Source organism: Hevea brasiliensis, chromosome 12, assembly GCF_030052815.1.
Source record: "Hevea brasiliensis isolate MT/VB/25A 57/8 chromosome 12, ASM3005281v1, whole genome shotgun sequence".
In the NCBI taxonomy this organism is placed as follows: Eukaryota; Viridiplantae; Streptophyta; class Magnoliopsida; order Malpighiales; family Euphorbiaceae; genus Hevea; species Hevea brasiliensis.
Genome location: NC_079504.1, coordinates 7542686 through 7565583, shown reverse-complemented (window position 1 = coordinate 7565583; position 22898 = coordinate 7542686). Strand labels below are relative to the sequence as shown.

At 30.5% G+C, this 22898-nt stretch overlaps 1 protein-coding gene across 2 annotated transcripts; it reads right to left on the bottom strand.

Annotated features, from left to right (window-relative positions):
- Window positions 1-1526: 1526 nt before the first annotated feature.
- LOC110637364 (universal stress protein PHOS34) lies at window positions 1527-4934 on the bottom strand. Of its 2 annotated transcripts, none has more exons than XM_021787426.2 (5): window positions 4587-4934; window positions 4355-4461; window positions 4088-4206; window positions 2766-2862; window positions 1527-1863 (listed from the first exon to the last, which is right to left on the bottom strand). In XM_021787426.2, exons 1-4 carry the CDS (start codon window positions 4795-4797, stop codon window positions 2775-2777), a joined length of 525 nt encoding a protein of 174 aa, XP_021643118.2. In that variant the 5' UTR covers window positions 4798-4934; the 3' UTR covers window positions 1527-1863; window positions 2766-2774. The 2 variants fall into 2 exon arrangements, with proteins under 2 accessions (XP_021643118.2, XP_021643120.2); XM_021787428.2 differs by having other exon boundaries at window positions 4358-4461.
- Window positions 4935-22898: the final 17964 nt, after the last annotated feature.

Genomic DNA, 22898 nt, shown 5'->3' with positions numbered 1-22898 from the left:
TATCTATTATCAGCTCTATTTTTAGAGTTGTTTCCCATCAATTGATAATTGTATTAATTTTATTTTTTATTTATATCATATTATTATTTTTCTTGTAATTTAAAAATTAATATTATTATTATTATTGTTTGACTTTTTTTTATTTATAATCTTAGAACATTACAATTTTGTTAAAATATTTTTGGTTAATAATATAAAATATAAAATATGTAGTTATGAAAAAATACATTTTTTTCAAAAAACTTAAAATTATAAGATTTTCTTTCTTTATCAATAATAAAATTACTTTATTATTTTATAATTACATTTTTTAAATTATTTAATTATTTTTTAAGAATTTCATTATTTTTTATTTTAATAATAAAATAAATAAATAATATGATATAATAATTAATAATTATATTTTTATTTTAATAATATAATAAATGATATAATATATTAAATTAATCATTATATTTTTATTTTAATAATAAAATAAATAATATAATATAATAAATTTATAATTTTATATTCATGTCAATAATAAAATAAATTATATGATATATATTTTTATTAGTCATTTTACATATTAACAATAAAAATAAAATATAATTTTACTAATTACTTAACATAATTAATTATTATCAATTAATAATAATAGCTATCAATTAACCATTATTAATTCCATGCAATGGTTAAATCAAACAGGACCTAATTGTGCCCATCTCTTTTCTGCATTCCAACAGCTCCAGCGAAAGTCCTATATAGGATACCTTTTAAGCTCATTATTATTTTAGGCCATGCAACTACAGATCGCAAGAACCATGTGCCGGTCATATGCATTTTTCGGCTATTTATCACATCCTTACCATGCAACTCCCTCGCCAACAATTATGTTTGACTTCCAAGCTGAAAACGATGTCATCTTTCAGGCGACAATAAACCCATTCTTATTATCTCTGGTAATCTCAAGCTCGGTAAAATTACGTAGGCATTTAAAACCATTAATTTAAAATTGATGCACCTCTAGTATCTCATGATATAACACCAAATGTTTACTTCATGATTCTTGTTTCAGGAGCCAGAGAAAAACATATGCACCTGATGAAAGATAGAATTTAGGAATTATATTGCATTTATAATTAAGAAGATTTGTATTTTATTTAGAAAGTTTATTTTAATTTAATATTCATAATTAAATTTTAATTTGAATTCTAAAATTTTAATTTGATTAAAATTTCTAACTCCATAAATACGACCTATGGTCTATAATTTAGTAGCTTGATTATGAATTATTGAGAATTAAATTTCTCTTCCTTTGTTTCTCTACCCTCTTTGTTCTTGGGTATTAGTTTCTCTTGATAAATTCTTCCTTAGTTCTACATCAGCATCTTAAATATCATATTCGTGCTAACAAATTCAACAAGGAAACTCCATGTGTCAAACCCAGAAAATTACAGTAAAGAATATTCAGTTCAACTTATTCAGTAGATATAAGTGACAGCTTTGCAACAATTTACATTTGTCACACCTGAAGCACCCATCAATGGTTGAAGAAAGTAATCATTTCCAAAGACAACTTAATACAATAATCCACCAGAGTAAATAAATGAATACACAAAGAAATACAATTGTACATCAACAAATTGATATACAATACAAACGAGGTACAATTGTACATCAACTAATTGATATACAATACAAACGAGGTTGATTTTCACACCCAAGTTTTTCCTCCTAAAAAAAACACACTAGAAAGAGATTAAAAAAAGGGATGACAACGCAGAGCTGATTACAAATTACCCCAAACTGCTTCTGAAACATTTCCATATATGACAAGAGGAGAGGTCAGCATTTGTCAAGCATCACAAAAGCACTCCGTAACTACAGCATGATTTGATCAGAATTAGTCAAAAGATAAATTTAGGCAAACCTAAGATTAAATCTAACAGCAAATAGAAGTTACAAACCATTCAATGAAGTCTGTAATTAGAAATGAAAAGAGTTCTTTTTTTTTTTTTTTTAATGTTCTATGACCAAAAAAAAGATCAAAATATTCATGCATTTTTTCAATTTTGACAAACTTTTTAATTTTGGCAATTTTAGCCGGCCAGTAAAAATTGGGGAAAAAAATTTGTTACTAATTTGAGTACGAAATAAATAGTTTTCACTTTTTTGCCCCCCTCCAAATGCTTTCTCTCTCTTTCCATGCCAGTTCACAAGAATGACAAGGTGCGGGTGGTGAGTAGTCCAACTCTACAGTTGCAAGTAGGGGATTTGAATTGGGAGTTAAGGTGAACAACACTATCAATGTAGATCAACCATTACCAGGGGGTCATCACCAAGCTTTGCCTTGATGCAAACCGCAAGATGCTGCTAGATTGCAAGGCCAAGTGTCCCACTACCACAGTCAAGGATATGAAAACCAAGATCGATTGATTTTGAATCCTTGGGTAGTGAAGTTTGTTATTTGATGATAGGATGCTTTATGTTCTAAACAGGTTTACAGTAAGCCGGAGGAGAAAGAGAAAGAAAGAAGGTTCAGCGGGCAGAGAAGGGAATGGAGCTTGCATGTTAAAGCAACACAGAGCTTGACGCAAACAATGCATCTTGGAGGACATTTCCAGAAGAGTCATCAAATATTGGATAAATACATCATAAGATAGAATAAATATACATCAAAGCATTGTTAAAACAATTACTACGCAGAAAATAATAATTCATATATTGAAAAGTCATAGACATGAATTGCTGCAAGTACACAAATTGAGTATTCATAAGCACACCTCTTTGGTTTATGATGATGCATCCTTGCCCTTGACAATAATGACGGGACATTCTACATGGTTGGTGCAATAGTTGCTTACACTTCCCAAAAACATCCTGTTAAAAAATGTTATATTTCTCAAGGTTAGTATATATAATGCCAAGCAGCTGTAAATCATCTACTATGAAATCAAATTCAGAAAATTGACAATTGGTGAGCCAAAACACAAGTGGAATGTAACACAACGTCAAACATTTTAGCAATGCTGCCATTAATCCTACAATCATTGCAGAAAGCATAGCAATTCCCTAATAACAAGGCAATCAGCTGACACCAACCACCTTTTTTCTGCAGAAGTACTATTAAGAAAATTGCTACTTGAAATAACTAAAATGCAGTCACATACAGTAAAATTACCTGTGCATATGCATTCACTTGTGTGTAAGTTTCATACTTTACTATTAACAGGACTCCATAGATCAACTATACCCTCGTATTAACTGCTTTTTCAAGCAGGCCATAGCCCTCTTCCATGAAGGAATACAGTTTCCAAATCAAAGCACTTTTGAGACTTGTCATCCTTGGAGCGATTCCACATATTAGACACTTCTGACATTTACATCATAGATAAAACAAACCAGACCTAGATGCTACTTACAAGTTCTATATTTATACTGGTAGAATTCCAACTAATATGTGTATTGCTGAGACTGCAAATGGAATGATGCAAAAACTCTTTCATTCATACAATATCACAAAGTTAAATAGAATATTATGAATCCTAGAACAGAATGAGAGAAACACCCACACAATAAAAAAACAAGAGAACCATTCAATTATTGATAACATTCAGATATCGATACCATTCCAACTCAACTTCTAAGCTTTTGGGATTTGTTTTACCCTGCTATTGCAGCTACTCTTGCCAGGAGCACCCTCTTGGATGCATTGCCAATAGCAGCTTTTGGGACGAAGATAAACAATGCAAAACAACAACTAACGGTTTTTGTCAAAACATCCAAGATAATGCTTTTATCTGAAGTAGCAACAAAAGCAACACCAAAACTTTCATGTCCCTGTTTTCATGTGTTAAGAAAAATCACTTATCTTCATATCCATTCACATCAACAAGGAAGTTCATTGAATAAGTATACTACTCATGGTTATCTTCGAAGCTGACATAGAACAAGACATACTATCTATCTAAAAATAACCTCAATCTTTAAAAAACAGAACCATCAAAGCAATTCCACTTCTTTATTTTCGAACATAAGTAAGTGAATGTTATTCTAGCCCCCAAGTACTTGCAATGAACAGCATTTTTCAGTGTAAACGTACTACCTTTTAACAGGGCCAAAAGCACGACACCCCGTCACAAGTAAATCAGCGTGCAGATTCTCAACAGCTTCACAAATCTTCTCCTTGGGATCCCCAATAACCACTTGCGTTTTAACATTGACCTAAGCAGAAATTGAATTCTCAGTAGGTTAGCAAAAATTAATTAATAACAATGAATTAATATGATACTAACTCTTAACAAATAACAATTGATCAATACAATTTAACACCAAACAAGTAAATGCGTGGAGAAAAAGACAGAGCCCTCACTACTTTTTTTTGGCGGCAGATCCCCAAGGCATGTTCTAAAACGGCTTCGGTTATCCGCTTTTGATGTGCCTCGATCGCCGCAGTGAAGGCAGGGACCTCCAAATCACCTTTAATTTCACAAAAAAGCAAAAAGCAAAATAAATCATTCTGCCATCATCTTAACTCAAAAACCATATACGGAATCATGATCAAGTGAATTGAGCAGCAGTAGTGCTAATATTGCATACTTAACTGGGCCCGCCGAAGGGGATAGCGCCGGGATTGAGTCCAGCAGCGATAGTGGGCGGAGATTGGACGTGGAGTATGATGAAGGAGCCAGGGGTTTCAGTGGAGTCGTACGAAGTGGATCGGAGTTTGAGGTTGTCAAGCGCCCATGTCAAGGCGTACATGCTCTGCTCGCTGCCGTCAACGGCCACGATCACGGAGCGGACGTTGGCCGTCATGATTGATTGATCGACGTTGAGTCGGCTACTGGTGACTTTGGCGCATTCAAGTAGGTGGCCACGGTTCAAGATTCACCCGATAGGGTACTTGGACTGCCAGGTTTAGGTTCAGAGGAATATTGAACCTGAATTAACAGCTAAGAAGGGCAGTCTATGAACCGTCGATTTCGGTTTGAGTCTCAATTTAAAATAATTTAATAGATGATTTAGAGTTAAGCAGTTTGGAACAGTTTAAAAGGTGTTTTAGGGCGATTCGGAGGATGGTTTGATAAGAAAAAGAAGAAAAAAATTTGATAAAATAAATATTTAAAAAAAGAAAAAAAGAAAATGATATTATTTGTATTTATAATACAAATTAATAAGAGATGTAGAGTTAATTTAAAATAATTATAAAAATGAAAAGAGATTAAATTAATTTTAGTTAAAAAAAAAAGAAGGGCTTGAACTTAATTTTATAGAAATTAAGTTGCCTACGTATCCTCTTGGGGTTTAGATAAATCAAAGCTCACGAAAGATAACTCCTTTACCCTAATCACTTCCACAACCGCTCGATTCTGTTGTTGTTCTATCGGTTCTTATGTCATATAAATCTTCATTTCTTTCACATGTGATCTCTTGTTGCCTTAAGGCTACCTTAATCTAATTATCTAAACATGTTTAAGCTTCTGATGATTCAAGAACCATATTAGATCGTCTCTCATCTAATATACTACCCCCTGCACTAAAAGCTTGTTCAACTGCAACTGTGGAGGCTGGTGCTGCTAAAATTTGTTTAGCAATCAGTGCAAGGGTGGGAAAAGTATTTGTATGTCGACGCCACCAATCAAGTACTGTAAATTCTTTACCAGCACTATTATCACCAAACTCGAAAATAGTGGTTAAATAAATATCAAATTCAGAATTATTGCCAAGGAATCCTCTAGGCCTTTTTTGCCTTTGTAATAAGGTATGATCACCCATGCTTCTTCTAGAGGTTGGCTCATTCTGAACTTGACTAGAAGAACAAAATTCACTATATAAATCAAAAATTAATTTTTTAATTTTAACAATTATTGCATGAACATCAAAATCAATCTCATCATCAAGATTTAAACATGAATAATAAAGAGAAAAATAAACATTTAAACCATTTAATTTACATCTAGGATAAAAAACACAAGCAACAAGATAAAGTGGAGGAATATTTTTGAAATAATTCAACCTTTTTTTTTTCATGTTAGAAATGCAATATTTTAAATTAACATCATTTTCATGGTCTTGCAATGCACCAATAATATTAAGACATTCAATCATAAATAAATGAGATGTAGGATAATAAACACCACTCAATGTATATGTAGCATTATTAAAAACTTTTAAAATATCCAAAAATTTTATACAAATGTCTCAATTTTGTGGATATAATTGAATTGTGGCACATTATTACTAATAAATGTGTACAATAAATCTCTATATCCAAATGACTCGTTTAGTAATTCATATGTTGAATTCCAACGAGTGGGAACATCTCTTGGAAATCTTTTTTGTTTTTTATTATTTATTTTATAAAATTTAGCTCATTCTTTCATAATTTGGGGATGTTCCCATAAAAATGAAATTGCTTTTTTGATGGGAGAAATAAATTCATCTAGGGTTCTTAAACCATCTTGCACATACAAATTTTAATACATGACATGCACACCTAATATGAAAAAATTTTCCCCTAAAATTGGGTTGGCAAATTTTTTTTAAAGTCATTAATTGATGCAGAATTTACAGCAGCATTATTAAAACCAATTGAAAAAATTTTATAAACTAATCTATATTCTTCTAAAATATTTTTAATCATTCTAAAAATATTATCAGCAGTATGTCTCTCATCAAAACACAAAATGCAATTATTCTTTTTTGCATGATCTAATCATCACTAATCCAATGACATGTTATGCCCATATATGAATGCATTTGCCAATAATCACTCCAAATATCACTACAAATAGAAATTTGTGCACTCATATTTAAAAAAATTTCTTGTAATTCTTTTTTTCCTTTTTTAAATAAAGAAAAAATATTCCGTTTCAAAGTATTTCTAGTAATACGTTTTACATTAGGATTTAAAGCATTTTGACAATAATTAATAAAACCAAGTTTTTCACCAAAATTAAATGATAAATGCTCAACACAAATCATTTTTGCTAATTCCTTTTTATTTTTTTGATCAGAATATTGAAATAAAGATTGAGATTTAGAATTTATATACCCGGATATTTGAGTTTGAGACTTATCATACCTAATTTTGGTCGGATGCTTTTGCTCCAAATGCCTCTTGAATGTGCTATATCCACCTCCCATTTTAAACTTGTAGACTTGGCCACAGTAATTACAAATTACATCAAATGTATCTTTAGATCTTCGTTTTTTTGTAAAGTGGACTTTGAAAATATCGGACGTGAGTGCTTTTTTTGCTTTATATTTCTCAGCTTGTTGATTTTGGCTTTCTTGAGTGTGGCGGAATAACTCTTGAACTTCAACATCATTATTATCATCCCCAATTTGCTCCATTATGTTGTCTAAATCAACTACTGTAAGCTCATTTGGATTTAGATATGTTGATTCACCAACCTTACTTTTTCCCTTGAACTTCCAAATCCACTACTTGCCATTTTCTCAAAAAAAAAAAAAAGGTATGATACTATGATAAAATTTGAAAAAAAAATAGTGTAGAGATAACAAAAAATAGAAGGTACTAGAAATTTGAAAAAAGAAGTGTAGAAGATAACAAAAAAAAAATTAGAAATTTGCAAACAAAAAAATAGTGTAAAATTTTAAATTAAAAAGTAGAGATAGTGGAAATTTTTATGAGTATATAAAAAAATAGAGTAATAAAGAAAATATTAAATTTTAATGATAGAATAAAAAAATAATAATAGAGTTATTGAATAAAATAATGGGATATAAGAAATTTTTATGAGTGTAAAAAAAAATAAAGTATAAAAATTTAGAGAATATTGAGAATTAAAAAGAGATTTGAAAATAATTGTGTAGAAAATTTGAGAAATTTGAGAGATTGGAGAGAATTTAAGAGTTGTGTGAATGAATTAAGTGGATGAATTGGGGGTATTTATAGAGTTTTTATAAATTTTTTATTTCTAAAATTATCCCCAAAAAGTAACTACTTTTTTACTATTATTAGGGACTAAGGGGTAATTTTACAATTAAAAAAAAACTGTAACGGTAAATATTTTTACTATTTGAGATTAAAAAAATAAAAATAATTAATTTTGAAATTTAATAAATGATTATAAATTAAAAAAAAAAAAGAAATTTGAATGGACATTTGCGCAGCTACGAGGAGTAAGGCTGTGGAGTGCCGGGCTGTGGAGTAGGTGGGTGGGCTGAAATTTTGTCTTTGCAGCGATGCGATGTGTACTGTGCACGTTTTAATCGAACCGTCGGTTCGATTTGATTTCAAACAGACAATTTTAATTCGAATCAAATCGACAGTTTTAATTCGAATCAAACTGACGGTTCAATAGTTTTATAATATCTTGAACCTGAACCAAACCATGACAGAACGATTTAGGTTCAGTTTAATAACGGTTTCGGTTTTGGCTGGTTTAGGTTCGGTTTTGACTGGTCCGATTTTGGTTCGATTTCAGTTCCAAACCAGACCGTTGCCACCACTACATTCAAGTACTGTATCATTAATGCAAGTTTTTGATGGAGATAGATATGATTTTGGTAAATTTCACTTGTGGTATATGAACTTTAAGGTTAGTAATACTATGACATATAAATTTTAAAATTTAACTTAAAATCTCATAAATTATCGTAAATATCATTTTAAACCTCATACAACCTGCAACAATTGATTTAAATGTTAAAAAGTAATGTTGCATGTCGAGGTAAAATTAAAAATTATTTTTTTCTCTCTTCTCTCTCTAATGTGTATTACTCCACTCTTACTTTCTCAACTTTATTTATCTTGAACACTTTGCCCTTCTCATTTCTCTCTCTTCCTAATAGAAAATAAAATCGTGTTTCTTTTTGCTCTCTTTTTTCTTCAGGTTTGTAGGTAAAGGATATTCTTGTACTTTCCTTTTTCTTTATTTCTTTCATTGATGATATCTCAATTTAATAGGAGAATGTTATCATCCAATGGTATTCCTTTTTACTGATGTGAAGAATAAGTGAAATTAACAACATATGAACCAATGCACACCTTGGAAGAAGGTTCTATGGCTGCCCAAATTATGGGGTAAGTGAAAATAAAATTTTCGTCTCGGTCTAGATTTAGGTAAAATTTTTTCTATGGCTGCATGATCTGGTAGTCATCATTTTGGTAAATTTTTTTAATATGAGTTTTAGGGTAAAAGAAAATATTTATGATAATATGAGTTATGGGTTTTTTTATATAAATAATGCTATGATTTTTTTTTCTCTTTTTTTTTTTTGCAGAGAAGCAATTGTTATTATTATTTGGAGTGGGTTGATCCAAAATTTATAAGGCAAGCAAATGTTGTAATAGTTGGGTTACTAAATCGAATCAAAAGAATGGAGCTTGAGGGAAATGTTGAAAAGAAAGACATTGAAAAAAAATGCAGAAGGTGGAAAATGGTTGTTGCATGTTTATTGTTGTGTGTAATTGGAAGAATTGTCTTTTATGCTTCGTATGAAAGCTGGTTAGTAATGTTGGGTTCTGAGCCAAAATTTTGCAAGTATTTTATAGATGGCTCTTTTGTGTATTTTGGATACAACTTTATGTATAATATAATTTGAGTTAAGATATTATTACTTTGTATTGCTTAATATATTTAATCGATTATGTAATTTTAATCATTTGGAATGTTATAATCATTGTTGTCTTTGATAATTCTTGCTCGGGTTGAAGATGTGTAATTTTTTATACTATATTATGTAATTTCAATACATTTGGACTGAAATATTTAGAAGAATAACTCAAAGTCATCAAATTTTAATTTTACTATACAAATTAGAAGGTTTAAAAATTCATAAAATTCTTTACAATATCAACAAAATCTAAAGTAAATAATACCAAAAATTAATATGAAATAAATTATATTTATATATTCATATAAACAATCAATGTTCAATAACAATCATGTTCCATATATTCAAGATATGCTTAAATATTGAATCAATAATATATTTATTTGATTCACTATTTGAAGCACAAAAATTATTGCTTTACAAAGTCTAGACATGTTAATATGTCAACCCTGCCAAAATATATACCCAAATATGACATATACCTGTGGTATTTCTAAAACCACAACAAAAAGCAATCAACTAAGATATCCCAATAATAAATTATTCAAAAACTCCTGCTGAACATCCAACAAAAATCTGTCCAAATTATCCAAAACAAGCTAAAACAAGTCATTCTCAAACACAAAAAGAATACTCAAAATAGAACATCAATTTTTAGTTGACTTTGTATTTTTCACGTATGTGCTCCCTTTGCCTTTGTCTCCTCTCACTTTAAGTTTGCTTGCTGCATTCAACCTTTCTTTTCTTTTAGATGTGTGAGATGCCCCTTCGCTATTAGATGTCTTTGCTTGACCCTGAAAAATGTAAAAAATAAATAATAAAAATAAATCTTAACAATTCATTCAACTTAGTAAATACATGAGTTTGTACACATTTTTAAGATGTAGTTGTATACCAAGCCTGATAATGTTGCAAAATTTAGCTGAGATTTATCTTGTCTTGGCAATATCTGACTAATACTCTATTATGTAAAAAATGGGTATAAACAAATCAAATGGCACATGACATAAAGTGGAGAAAATAAATAAATAAATAGTTTATAATTTATGACATAAAAAGAAAAAATTTCCATTACATCCATCATCCATTGTAGAGTTACTAGATGAGTTAGTTTAGACATTGTGCTATGATACATGCTTGCGTCAGCTTGCATCTCGGATGCCTACAATATTGAAAATTATTAAATTTATCGCTAACTTGACGACATTCACTTATATGTAAATAGAATGACTTTCATATGCCATTAAAATAACTTATACCTGTCCTTGAGTCGTTATCCTTGTATTGCCTTCATAAGTTTCTGCAGATGTAGCTCTCTTACCCTATAAATGAAAAAAAAAAAGTATGTATAAAATAATAATTGTTGTATATAACATGACAATGCCAAATAAAAAAAAATCGCCTTTATTTAAATTAATACCTTTGTAGTATGAGTTGATATGTTTCCATCAACTTCATGATACCTTTTATCATATTCATTTGCCTACAAATGGAACACCTAATGCTTACTGCACCTTTTCTACTCAGTTTGCCCCTCGCTTGTACATGTTCAAGCTCTTCAGCCTCCTTTTTTCGTGCCTTCCTCTTCCTACCTCTTTTTTTCTCAATTGGAACTGGATGTGTAAAAGAATACCTTATGCTTGGCCTAGGCCACATCTCATATCCATTAATAGGATTAATATAGTGGGCATAAACTTTTGCGTAAGTATCAACTTTATAACACTCATGTATATAATCTTCAGGATGCTCATCATTGGCAAAGATAACTGAGCAAGCATGTGCACAAGGTATCCCATTTAAATCCCACCTTCTACACGTGTAAGTCCTTTCAACTAAGCTAACAACATACTGGGTTTCAACACCCAATACTTACACATTTGGTCCTCCAGAGAAGTGTGCTTCAAACAAGAAAGACAACTCTTTCATCTCATTTAACTTCTTCTGTATTTTAGGATATATCCCACCATTCCATTTTTAATATCTTCCTTCTTCTTAAACAACCACTTCATGAGCTTAGATCTAATCATCTCTAAAAGTGAGATAATTGGCTTATCCTTAGCATCTAAAATGTATTTTTTAGAGCACTCACAAAGGTTGTTGCTTAAAATATCACCACATGCTTCAGTTCGAAATAAAGCCCTGCTCCAATTCTCACAAGGTCTGTCTCTTAACCACTCTCTTGCCTCAGGGTTTTTTTCTTCCATTTTACCCAACCAATAATCCATCCTAGCTGTATATGCAGACCTAGCAATATTCCACAATAGGTCTTTCAATTCCTTACCCTTAAATCTTTCCCTAAAATTAGTGTAGAGATGTCTAACACAGAACCTATGTTCAGCATTAGGGAATAACTCACTCACAGCTCCAATCAATCCCTAATAATATCAAAACACAAAAAAGTAAGCAAGTAAGCAATTAAAAATGAAACAATATTTAATTAGTCATATGCATGATATATATAAACAAGTAAGCAATAAACAATTGGAAAATACATAAAAGTAGTGATGTACCTTTTGTCTATCTGATATAAAGGTCCAACTGAAGCTATTATGCATTTGTAAGTCATTTTTAAGCATCTCCAAAAACCATTTCCAAGATTCACCACACTCAATTCTTATAACAGCATATGCTAGGGGGAAGATGCAATCATTAGGGTCTATAGCTACTGTAATAATTGACCTCCATGAGTTCCTTTTAGCCAACAACCATCCAAGCATAACAACTTTCTAAGCCCTTCATTAAAGACATTTTTCAAAGCAGCTAAACATATATATATGCCCTCAAATTTTCCTTTCTCTGTTTGAAATTCAATTGTAGGCCCTGGATTAGTCATAATTAATTCCTCCTTATACCCATACAACTTGGCATACTGGTCCTTCTCATCCCCATTTAGTGTCTTTAGTGCCCAGTCCCTTGCTCTCCAAGCTTTCATCTCCCCAATTGTAAAGCTCAAATCATTCTTCACTTTTTTAATTGGTCCATTTATAGGCCATTTTGGATCTGCTCTGAATGCATCTAAATATTGTTGTGCAAGCCACTTTGTTGTTACATGAAAGTTTTTAAAGTCCTTACCATAAATGTGCATGAATTTGCCTGCCTTAATCTGCATTGTTAGGTCAGCTGTATCTTTAGGATTTCTCCTGCATGCATAAATTCTCCAACCACAACTTTTATAACAATTTGCTTCAACGCACCTAACTTCATTTCTAGTAAAATGGATTTGAAACCTATGTTTAATGCCATATGCTCTGCAAGCCTCCTTAAATTCATATATGTTCTTAAACAACATTCCTATTTGAAATGTAGGATCCTTCATATCATTTTCTGCATTAAAATCAAGCAACCTACAACAATCATCATCCTGTGAATCTACATAATGTTACACCCTACTCCCCCGTAAGATGTAACATGATCCAATAGTACACCTAATGAATTACCGTACTTCGCCTACCGATAACTCATAAGATATACTACAAGGGATTTTAAAACAATTTTCGTAAAATTTAAATCATCGATTAAAATCTGGTGTTATAAAATTTTTTCAAAATTTCGGCAAAGTGCCGGCTGTGTTTTGAGAAAACAGTTCTTCAAACCTAAAAAGGAAAACACTCCCAATAAACTTCATTTCATCTCACAATTCAATCTTAATAATCAATCATTTTATTTTCAAACCAACCTCATCATAAAAGAAACATTTCATTGATTACAAGACTCAACATTTATATCATAATAATTTACATTTAATTACATACCAAAATATTTTATAAGAGTTTTTATACAACTGCTCAAATAATTTACATACATATTATTACATACATACATCAAAACCTGTGTACATGGGTATACCTGGAGCTGATCTAAATGTCTCTTCAAAGAAGTTTACTCAATTTTTCTATGCTCTTTTCACCTGCGACAGCATACAAAGCTATCGCTAAGTGGTGAACTCAGTGGTGCACAACTATAACTTAAAACATAGTTCAATATACCTTAGCAAAATTACAGCAAATAATTTGGAAATCTGGATACTCATCAAATTCTAAAACTCAAAATATTCATTACCAATAATATAAATCATTTGTATAAAATGACATTGATCACGAAATTCAATTTATCAAATCATAACTAACTATTTAAGGTAATTCCAACAATTTATTGGAAATAAAGATTAATTCCAATAAAATCGATTATACATAAATCCCATTTGAAATCGAAATTCTTTTTCTCAAAAACCATTATTTATCTCAAAAATCATTCTTTATCTTAAAAGTCATTCTTTATCTTAAAAACCATTTTTTATCTCACTAACTATGCAAGACTAATCTGAAAGGGCCATCTTCGGGGTGATTCTAACTTCCTATGGTCGAAGAGGTCGAATCAGATTCTAACTCCCTATGGTCGGGGAGGTCGAATCATCGTGCATTGTACACATCACAATAATGAATCTTCCGAAAGGACCATAACATAAAACTTAGATCTAACCTCTAATAAGAGGAGAATCTAAGCCTTTGCACGTACCATGGTAATCAAAATATAACTAACTCCATTGTCTTCTCAACAAATGAAAGAGACGGGTAATAACCTAGTCAAGCATCTATAGTGAGATATAAAATAATATCACAATCCTTTTAGTGAGCATAAATCACAATACAATTCGATTCAAAGTCAATTCCAATATCCAATAATTTTTATGCTCATCACAATTCAAATCATAAATTTGCATTTTTCCATGCAAATTGCCCATCACAATTCAAAACATGTTCTATCACAATTTTCCAAAACATAATTTATTCAATTCACAACAATGCTTAATACTTGTGGAAATACCATTTCACAAAGCTAAATTCATACATACTATAACAATTTCTATAATCATTGAATTAAATCCAATACTTGTTAAACATAATACATAAGAAAAATATGTCATTTAATTATATGAAATATTCAGAACAAAATTAGTTAAAAACTAGTTGTGCACAAACCCGATTTGAGTCGCTCCTAGGCCTTGACTCAATGTTCTTTATGCTTTCCAATATCCTTATCAACTGAAACACACAATTTAAAGTGTTTCAGTACTCAGTCAAGTTTCTAACAATAAAATCCAATATCTAAATTTTCTTGATTCTATTCTCTTCAATTCATTTCATTAGTCAACCTATAATGTTGACCTTTAATATACTCTAGGTGAATTAATTTTAATGTTCCTAATATGTCACATTTTAGAGCCCTTTTGTGTTAGTATATGTTACCAATTTCATTTTCAAGTGTATTGCATTTTATTGCAATTTATCAGATTTCGGTGTACTATTTTGACCTAGCCGGATGACCTAGTTCCCTCGGTTTTCGGGTTTCAGTCCAAACTACAAACTTGTAGGTTTATGTCTTATTGCACGCGGGGCAAAATTTTAGGTCATTCTAAGTTGTGTAGACCAAGATATGGTCAATTTACCAATGTTGGACAGAATGCACTAAAATGGTAGGCTTAGGTCATTTTTACTTCGTCCAGTTTTCATATCCGAACTTATGCAAGCTATTTGGCTTGGTTCTGGCTATTTCTGAGCTTTAGTGTCTTCATAAGAATTGTAGATCTATGTCTAAACTATTCATGGTAAAAGTTTCAGGTCAATTGGACCTGTTTTGAGTGAGTTATGGTCCTCCTAATGACTACTGTTCATATGATCAAAAATTTTAACCTGAACCGGATTTGGTCAATTTTTATGTCACTTTGTGGACAGAATTTAGGTAAGCTTCCTCATGAAATTTGGCACATTTTGTGCCTAGTTTCACCTCCAATTAGTTTCATACCAATTAAAGTCACACGCTTAAGTTTCTAAGCTAAAACATACTTCATCACATACCAATTACACATTCTATACTTACCAAGCTAACCCTTTCATGCCAATTCTGGTTTGTACCATACCATTAACATACTTAACAACACATTTTGGTCATTTTGGATAGCTTGTAACCATTCTCAATATACACATTATAACTCAGAATTTTCCAAAGTCCATTTACACAATTTAACCGCATGAACATACCCCATTTACATATCCAATTCCAATCTATTATACACATATACATGCCGCCACCATAAACAACATAATTCAATAAACCAAACCATGAAACAACACATCTCAACTACACTTTAAAAGTTGCCGAATTACACATCTCCTTCAAATAGCTTTCAAGTTTCTAAAACCAAATGCACTATCACACATACACTTAGTATACATTATCTAAATTATTTCTATACACATAAACACCTATACCAACATCTTAAACAACCATTTACAAGTGAAAACAAACAATAAATAGTAAGTTTCAATGGCTGTCGAAATGGTGTACCACCATTACTCCATCAAACTTCAAAATTTCTTCTACAAAACAACTCCTTACAACATCCACTCAAAGTTTAATGAAGCAATATTGAAAAATACACATTTACCTCTTTTGGACTTCTTCAAAACTCCACCAAAACTTATCCTTCTTGCTCCAAGTATGCTGCCCAAGATATGGTGGTCAAGTTTAATGAAGGGAGCTTAAGGTTTTTATGGCTAAATCATGGTGGACTTAAGCTTGGAGTGTGGACGGCAATGGAGGATTCCCATGGAGGCTTTCGGTTGGTTTTGCAAAGTAAGGTTGAAGATGAGTTCTTGACCTCCCAAGTGTCCCTTTAGGTGTCCCAAGGTTAAGGTTAGTGGAGCACTAAGGTAATATAATGGTTATTTATTCCAAGTTTCTAAATTCTCATATTTTACCCCATTTATTTTACTATTTAATTTATGTACCACCATTTTAATTTTCATAATATTTTCAAAGTTTAATATCATTTATTTTTAATGGACATTTAGGTCAAAAGGCAACTCGGGATGTCAAATGACTACAATGCCCCTATTCGGGTTGCATTCCCGATTTTTAGGTAATACCGAGTTTTGTCGTTTTCTCAATTTCTCGTTTTTCTTTGTACTAATTAATTAATTTTTCTTTGATATTTTTAATGATATTTATACTTCAATAAGTCTTTAATTATGTCTCAAAACTAAATTTCAAGGGTCCCCTGCAGTCCTGGGGTCGGCTATTGCCTGCGCCGTAACTTCCCCATGCGGTCACCCATCGCTGCGGTGCTTGCTCGTTTAACTTAGTTCATTTCATTGCTATTATTTTTCCTTTATTTTTTTTTTATTTTCTTTTCTTGTATTTCATTATTTTATATCTCCTCACTAACACTTAAATATAATTCCAAGCATCCTAACTGTCCGGACAGACACTGTCATCGAAACAGTAGAACGCACTACCGAACATAGGGGTGTTACACATAATGGGTAAAAAATTAAATTAGTCCAAATGCATCAACATACATAATATATATTAAAATAAAATGCATTTGTAAGTAGTTATGTACCTTCAATATCTGTGAGAAGCTCATCAGATGGGGCATAATTTGATTAATCATCATTCCCATCATCTTGTATATCTCTATCCAACCATTGGCTTGCAACACTCTGCCCATTACCTTTAGGTCTGCCTCCTACATTTTCTTTGTCTATATCATTAAAAACTGTGGCTACATCTTCATCCCCACTAACCATGTCATAATCCTCATCCACCAAATCAACTCCTGGAATTGCAGCCTCCCTTACATCAGGCTCATGTGCAGATTCAACCTCAGACCTATTACCAACTGTTTGCCCTATTCCATCATCCTTAGCATTAGGCATTTGGCTTTGATTGTCATGCCTAATTATATCTTCTCCAATATCATCCCCATTTGCACTTGTATGCAGATGATCATTATTTGTTATGATGTCTTCATTCATGTCAAAAAAGCAATCTGCAACTCTTGGAACTAGCTTGTCCAAATTTATATGTGCATGCATTACTAATCCCATTAAACCCTTCAGTATTTAAAGACCCTAAATCATCAAATTTCCCTTGCACATGAAACTCTTGACCCCCCCCTCAGGTTGGTTCTCCACATTGCTAGTAACTTCTCGGTTACCATCCTCTAAAAGCAACGGCATAAATGAATTACCCTTGTATGAACTATCACCACTTTTCTTAACCCCCCACCAATCTCATCAATCTCCTCAAGAGTCAATTTAGACTTTTTAGTAACTTCCTGCTGCCTAAACTCCTTCTTTAGATCATCAACAGTCAAGTGTTGCACATATAGATCAATAATACCTTAAATCTCAGCTTGTCTACACATTTCAATGATGTTTGTATCATTAGATAATGATCTTAAACTCTCCTGATAATCCATCCCTGGTTGCCTCCAAAAATAACTAAGCATTCCCTCAATCTTCAAACCTTGACACATTCGATCAATCCTCACCGTGGACATGGTATCCCATGTTAAACCATGAACTGTCCATGTCTTCCTTCTCCAAGTGTACCACTATGATGAATGCATAAACTAAATGAAATTTCATCATGAACCCCTACAAGAAATAATATAATTTAATAATATTCAAGTTATCAAACATAACTTTGTCAATGCACACATATCAATTAAAAATAACATTACTTATTGTAGAAATATAATATAATATAACAATAAACAATACATAAGGTACTGAAAAAGCAATATATTTAATGCATATAAGCTTTCATTGTAAAAGCAATATTAACATATTACATAAGCTAACATAATATCTTTCTATAATGGGTCAATCATCAAAGCACCCGAGAGAAAATAATTTGACACTAAACACTAAGAGAAAGATTTTACAGGCAATGACCCACACACATTATTCATTACAAAAGCAACATATTTGACACATAGAAACTTTCCAAGTCAAATATCACTATTCAAATATACATTGTTAAAGCAATCAGTTTGTGGCTAACCCTAATTGTGGGCCATTTTTGCTTCCACAGCTGCGAACTAACAATGGTTCCTCTTCAAAGTCACAAAAAAATACGTGCTATCAAATGGACCCTCAAATCTTCTCCTTTGAATCAACTGATGACAAAAAACAATGTACCCAAAATGGTTGCTTTATAGTGAACCACATTAAAAATTTCCAACAAAATCTAAAGAAAATAATGTTGAATCAAATATACCTATAGAAAAAAGCTACAACAAATAATGTACCTTAACTGAATCAGGCAAAAATAGTAAAAAAAGTTTGAAACAGTGAACTTGATAGCGATTTGTGAGGTAATAGCAAATTCGTGAGGAAAATAGTAACCAAACTTACAATCCTTCAAGGGAATAACAAGCAAACTGACGAATCGGCTAACCAAGAGCAAACTAACGAATCGAGGGTACAACAAGAGAGAGAGAAAGAATAAAGATGAGAAAAATAACATTCAAGTAAATAGTGACAAAAAAAGCTGCGCTTTAAGCTTCAAGTGAATTCCTTGGTCGACGATGAAGAATGAGCCACAAGAAGAAATAATCAAGGGATTTCAAGTGATGATTTGCGATGAAGAATGAGCCTGATGATTAAGAAATTGAAAGGACACAACCTATTATATCGAAGAGAGAGAAAATGTAAGATGAAAGAGAGAGAGTGGAGTAATACACGTTATATGAGAGAGAAAAATAGAAAAATGATTCTTAATCTTACTTAGACATGCCACATCATTTTTTTATCTTTTAAACCGATTATTGTAGCTTTTATGATGTTTAAAGTGATATTTACTGTAATTTATGAGGTTTTAAGTGAAATTTTAAAATTTATGTACCGTGGTGTTACCAACTCTAAAATTTATATACCATGGATGAAATTTACCAGATATTATTTTAAATATTATTAAAAATAATTTGAATTTGAATTATATAATTATTATAATTAAAATAAATTAAGTTTAACTATAAATTTATTGTTAATTTTTTTAATTAATACATGCAAAAAAAATTCAATAATTATAATAACAATGTGAAAATAATCTTAATACATTTTCTGAGAGAATATTTTATAAATAATGATAATTATTTTAAAATTATTTTTTTATTTAAGAGAATTTTTATTTTTTAACTCATTAAATTTATAAATTGAAATGTTTTATATTATCTTCAAATATTTAAAATTTTTTCTTTAAGAATTACTGATTTTTTGAAAAAAAAAAAAAGAATTACAGTTGGTCAAACAGTGTGGGGGGAAAACGCTAATACGGTACCGTAGAGAGAAAACGGAAATTCCAAACAAGAACAGACGACGGCACTTCGAGGTTCGAGCGCACTAATGGTCGCGTGGGGGGCGAGAGGTTTGCGCAAGTAGTGGGTGGGCTCTCCAAATTCAACGGCCCAAATAACACCATTTTCGTTACCTTGTGTAATGCTTGCAACATAACTAAATAGACAAATTATTACTAGTGGTTAGAAATTTATATTTTAAATTTTAATTATAATTTAACATATTTACATAAAATGATTTTCATTAATAAAGAATTGATTTTTTTTATTTTTTTTACAGTAAATATTATTTTCAAGCAGCTCGCATCGAAATTATATTTTTTTCTCTATATAAAGTTTAAGTATTGTTTATATTTAATATTAGCTACATGCTTATGCATTGCACAATATATTAAAATTCTGTACTTAAAATATAATGTTAAAATATATAATTCTTAAATTTTTATAATAAAATGAAATGTAGAAAAATTTAAGAACATTAAAAAGGAAATTTATAAAAATTTAGCAATTAAGTAAACATTGATTAAATAAAGATGAAAATTAAGATAATGATGATAATAAAAAATATTCTATAGGATCGAGTATATATCATTGTGTTAAAAGTTTAAATTATTAGTAAAAATATAACTCTAACACTTTATAATGTAGTAGTCCAAGCGCCATAGGTCGAAGGATTTGAGCAACATGTTAGCCCACCTAGTGCCAATAATCTCCCAACATCTGTCAGATATTCGAATTAATGACTTCAACTTTGATAGCAATTGTAAGATTGAGCGCTTATTATCGTGCATAAAGTTTAAACTATTAGTAGAAATGCAATTCAAATTCTTTATAGCTTATCATTCTAAACGTCATGGGTCGAAGAAATTTATGCAGGATGTTGGTACATTGAGCTATCTTTACTCAATGCCAACATACAGTTAAAAATAAAATAAAAATATAATTAAATACTTAGCACAAAATAAAATATTATAATTATAAAGTGTATAAATCTTATATGATAGATATCATGTGACAATACTAAGAGAAAATCTATTAAAAATATATCTACTTGTATGTGTATAAACCATTACCCAAATTTTATCCGAATAGATATAGCGATTAATTTTTATGTATATATACAAAACCATCTTAAGGAGCATACCTAATCCTTAATATCCTTTTCAAAATTTTATTTTATTTTTATTTATTAGAATATCAAATGGGCTTTAAGCTATATAATGAAAGAAATCCTACAATTTTCCCAATCTCTCTCTCTCTCTCTCTCTCTCTCTCTATATATATATATATATATATATAATTTAATCTATCAGTAGACTAGAATCTAAACCTCAAGAGTCTACACATTTGAAGAATATAAAAGAGAGACAAATAAACTTCTTCGCAGTTGGTAAAACGAACAAATTTCGTCATATGCATGCATTGAGCTTTAAGGACAAGTCCAAGATGAAGAAATAGAGAAGTAAAGCACGTTGTTTCTTTCTTAGAATTAGCAAGGAAACTAATTAGCACAACCAGAGATGTAGGACCTAAAATAAAATCCAAAACATGGGTTGGCCAGCACAATAAATTTATGAAATTATTATGAAATTATAACATGAGTTCCATCAACTTGAAAGGATTTTTTCTGAGTAAGTCATTATAAATTTATCTATTATTGTGAAATTATTTGTCATTATTATATAATTGCTTGACTAATTTTTTCTTAAATTTAAAATTAACTCATCACAAAATTTTATTTTGATATCCCACAAAAGCTTTAGAATATATAATCTAACCATGTTAGGAAAAAGGTAAAATTAATATGAATTTATTTTATATTATTATTGAAAATGAGGTTAAAAAATATTTTTAAAAATATATTAATTAAAAATATTAAAATTAATTTAATAAAATTAATAAAATTTTAATTATAATATAATTTTAAATAATAAATTTTCATTAACTGAAAATAATTTTTTTAACCTCAAACTTCAACAACTCTTATGTGTTTTACACTATGTTTGGAAAAGGAAGAAAATATGAGAAAAAAGAAAATATGATGAGAAAATAACTTTATTTTCTAATATTTTTGTTTAAATTGAGTAGAAAATAAAAAATAAAAAAAAAAATTATAGAAAAAATAAAAATATTTTATCATTTTCTACTTTTCTCTTTTACTTTTCTCTTCAAAGTGAAGGAAAAATATGAAAAAAATATTTAAAATTATAAATATAATTTTATATTTTATATTTTTTCTTTTTAAATTTAAAAATAAAATTATAATTTTATTATTCATAAGTAACTTTTCTTCTAATATTTTTCTTTATCAATCCAAGCAAAGAGAAGAAAATTAATTTTTATTTTTATTCTTTATTTTTTTCTATTTATTTTTCTCCCTCCCTAAAAAATCTCTAAACATATTGTTAGGAGTCGTATCAAATAAGACTAATTAAAATTTAGAATCTTCCTCCTCATATCGTAGCGGAGAGTGGAGACGTGAGCAATTTATATTCCAATAGTGTAACGAAGTGCATACAAATGCAGAACTTAAAACAGGTTATAGCGTCAATGCATTAGAAAATTACGTCCAATATTGACCCTTTGAGTCGCCAGCCGCCCACGAAAAATTTTCATTTGTTTATTACTAGTCTACTGGATTTTAATCACCGACAAAAACAATATATATCTTTATAATTAGCAAACTAATTATGATAATCAAAGTACTTATCCTTTTAAATATGACGTCACAAAAACAACCTTGCCTAGGAACGGAAAATTATATTCCACCTGGTGGAGCCCATGGTAACTGTACAAATCGAATGGTGAGTGAGCCATCATCATCATCGAACTTTTTAATGTACCAAATCAAGGACCTTCATACAATATCAACCGTCCGATCTCACATCAGGCCAAAACTTCGCTCTCCTCTCGCCACCATCACATGCGTCCACAAGGCAACCTTCCAACTCAGTGTCTTTCATAGAAACAAATGCATAACCAGTAAGATTTGAATATAAATTAATTTGAACCGCCCGGTTGGACCGGGGAGAGACTAGGGTGGGGCCAGCGGTCCGAATATTTGATGAGCAAAGAATTCACGCTTCTCGATGCCTGAAAACAAAATTCCTTTCCCTAAACCATAAAATTTCTTTATTTTATTATTAAAAAATAATTTTTAAAATTTTTAAAATCCAATTAAAACACT

What these genes read in the sequence shown, in the direction of transcription:
- LOC110637364 (XM_021787426.2), bottom strand. Translation starts at nt 4,797, where the DNA reads ATGACGGCCAACGTCCGCTCCGTGATCGTGGCCGTTGACGGCAGCGAG. An exon ending in TATCCCCTTCGGCGGGCCCA is followed by an intron (nt 4,462 to 4,586) that starts GTTAAGTATGCA and finishes GTGAAATTAAAG; the next exon opens with GTGATTTGGAGGTCCCTGCC. An exon ending in TCTGCCGCCAAAAAAAAGTA is followed by an intron (nt 4,207 to 4,354) that starts GTGAGGGCTCTG and finishes ATTTCTGCTTAG; the next exon opens with GTCAATGTTAAAACGCAAGT.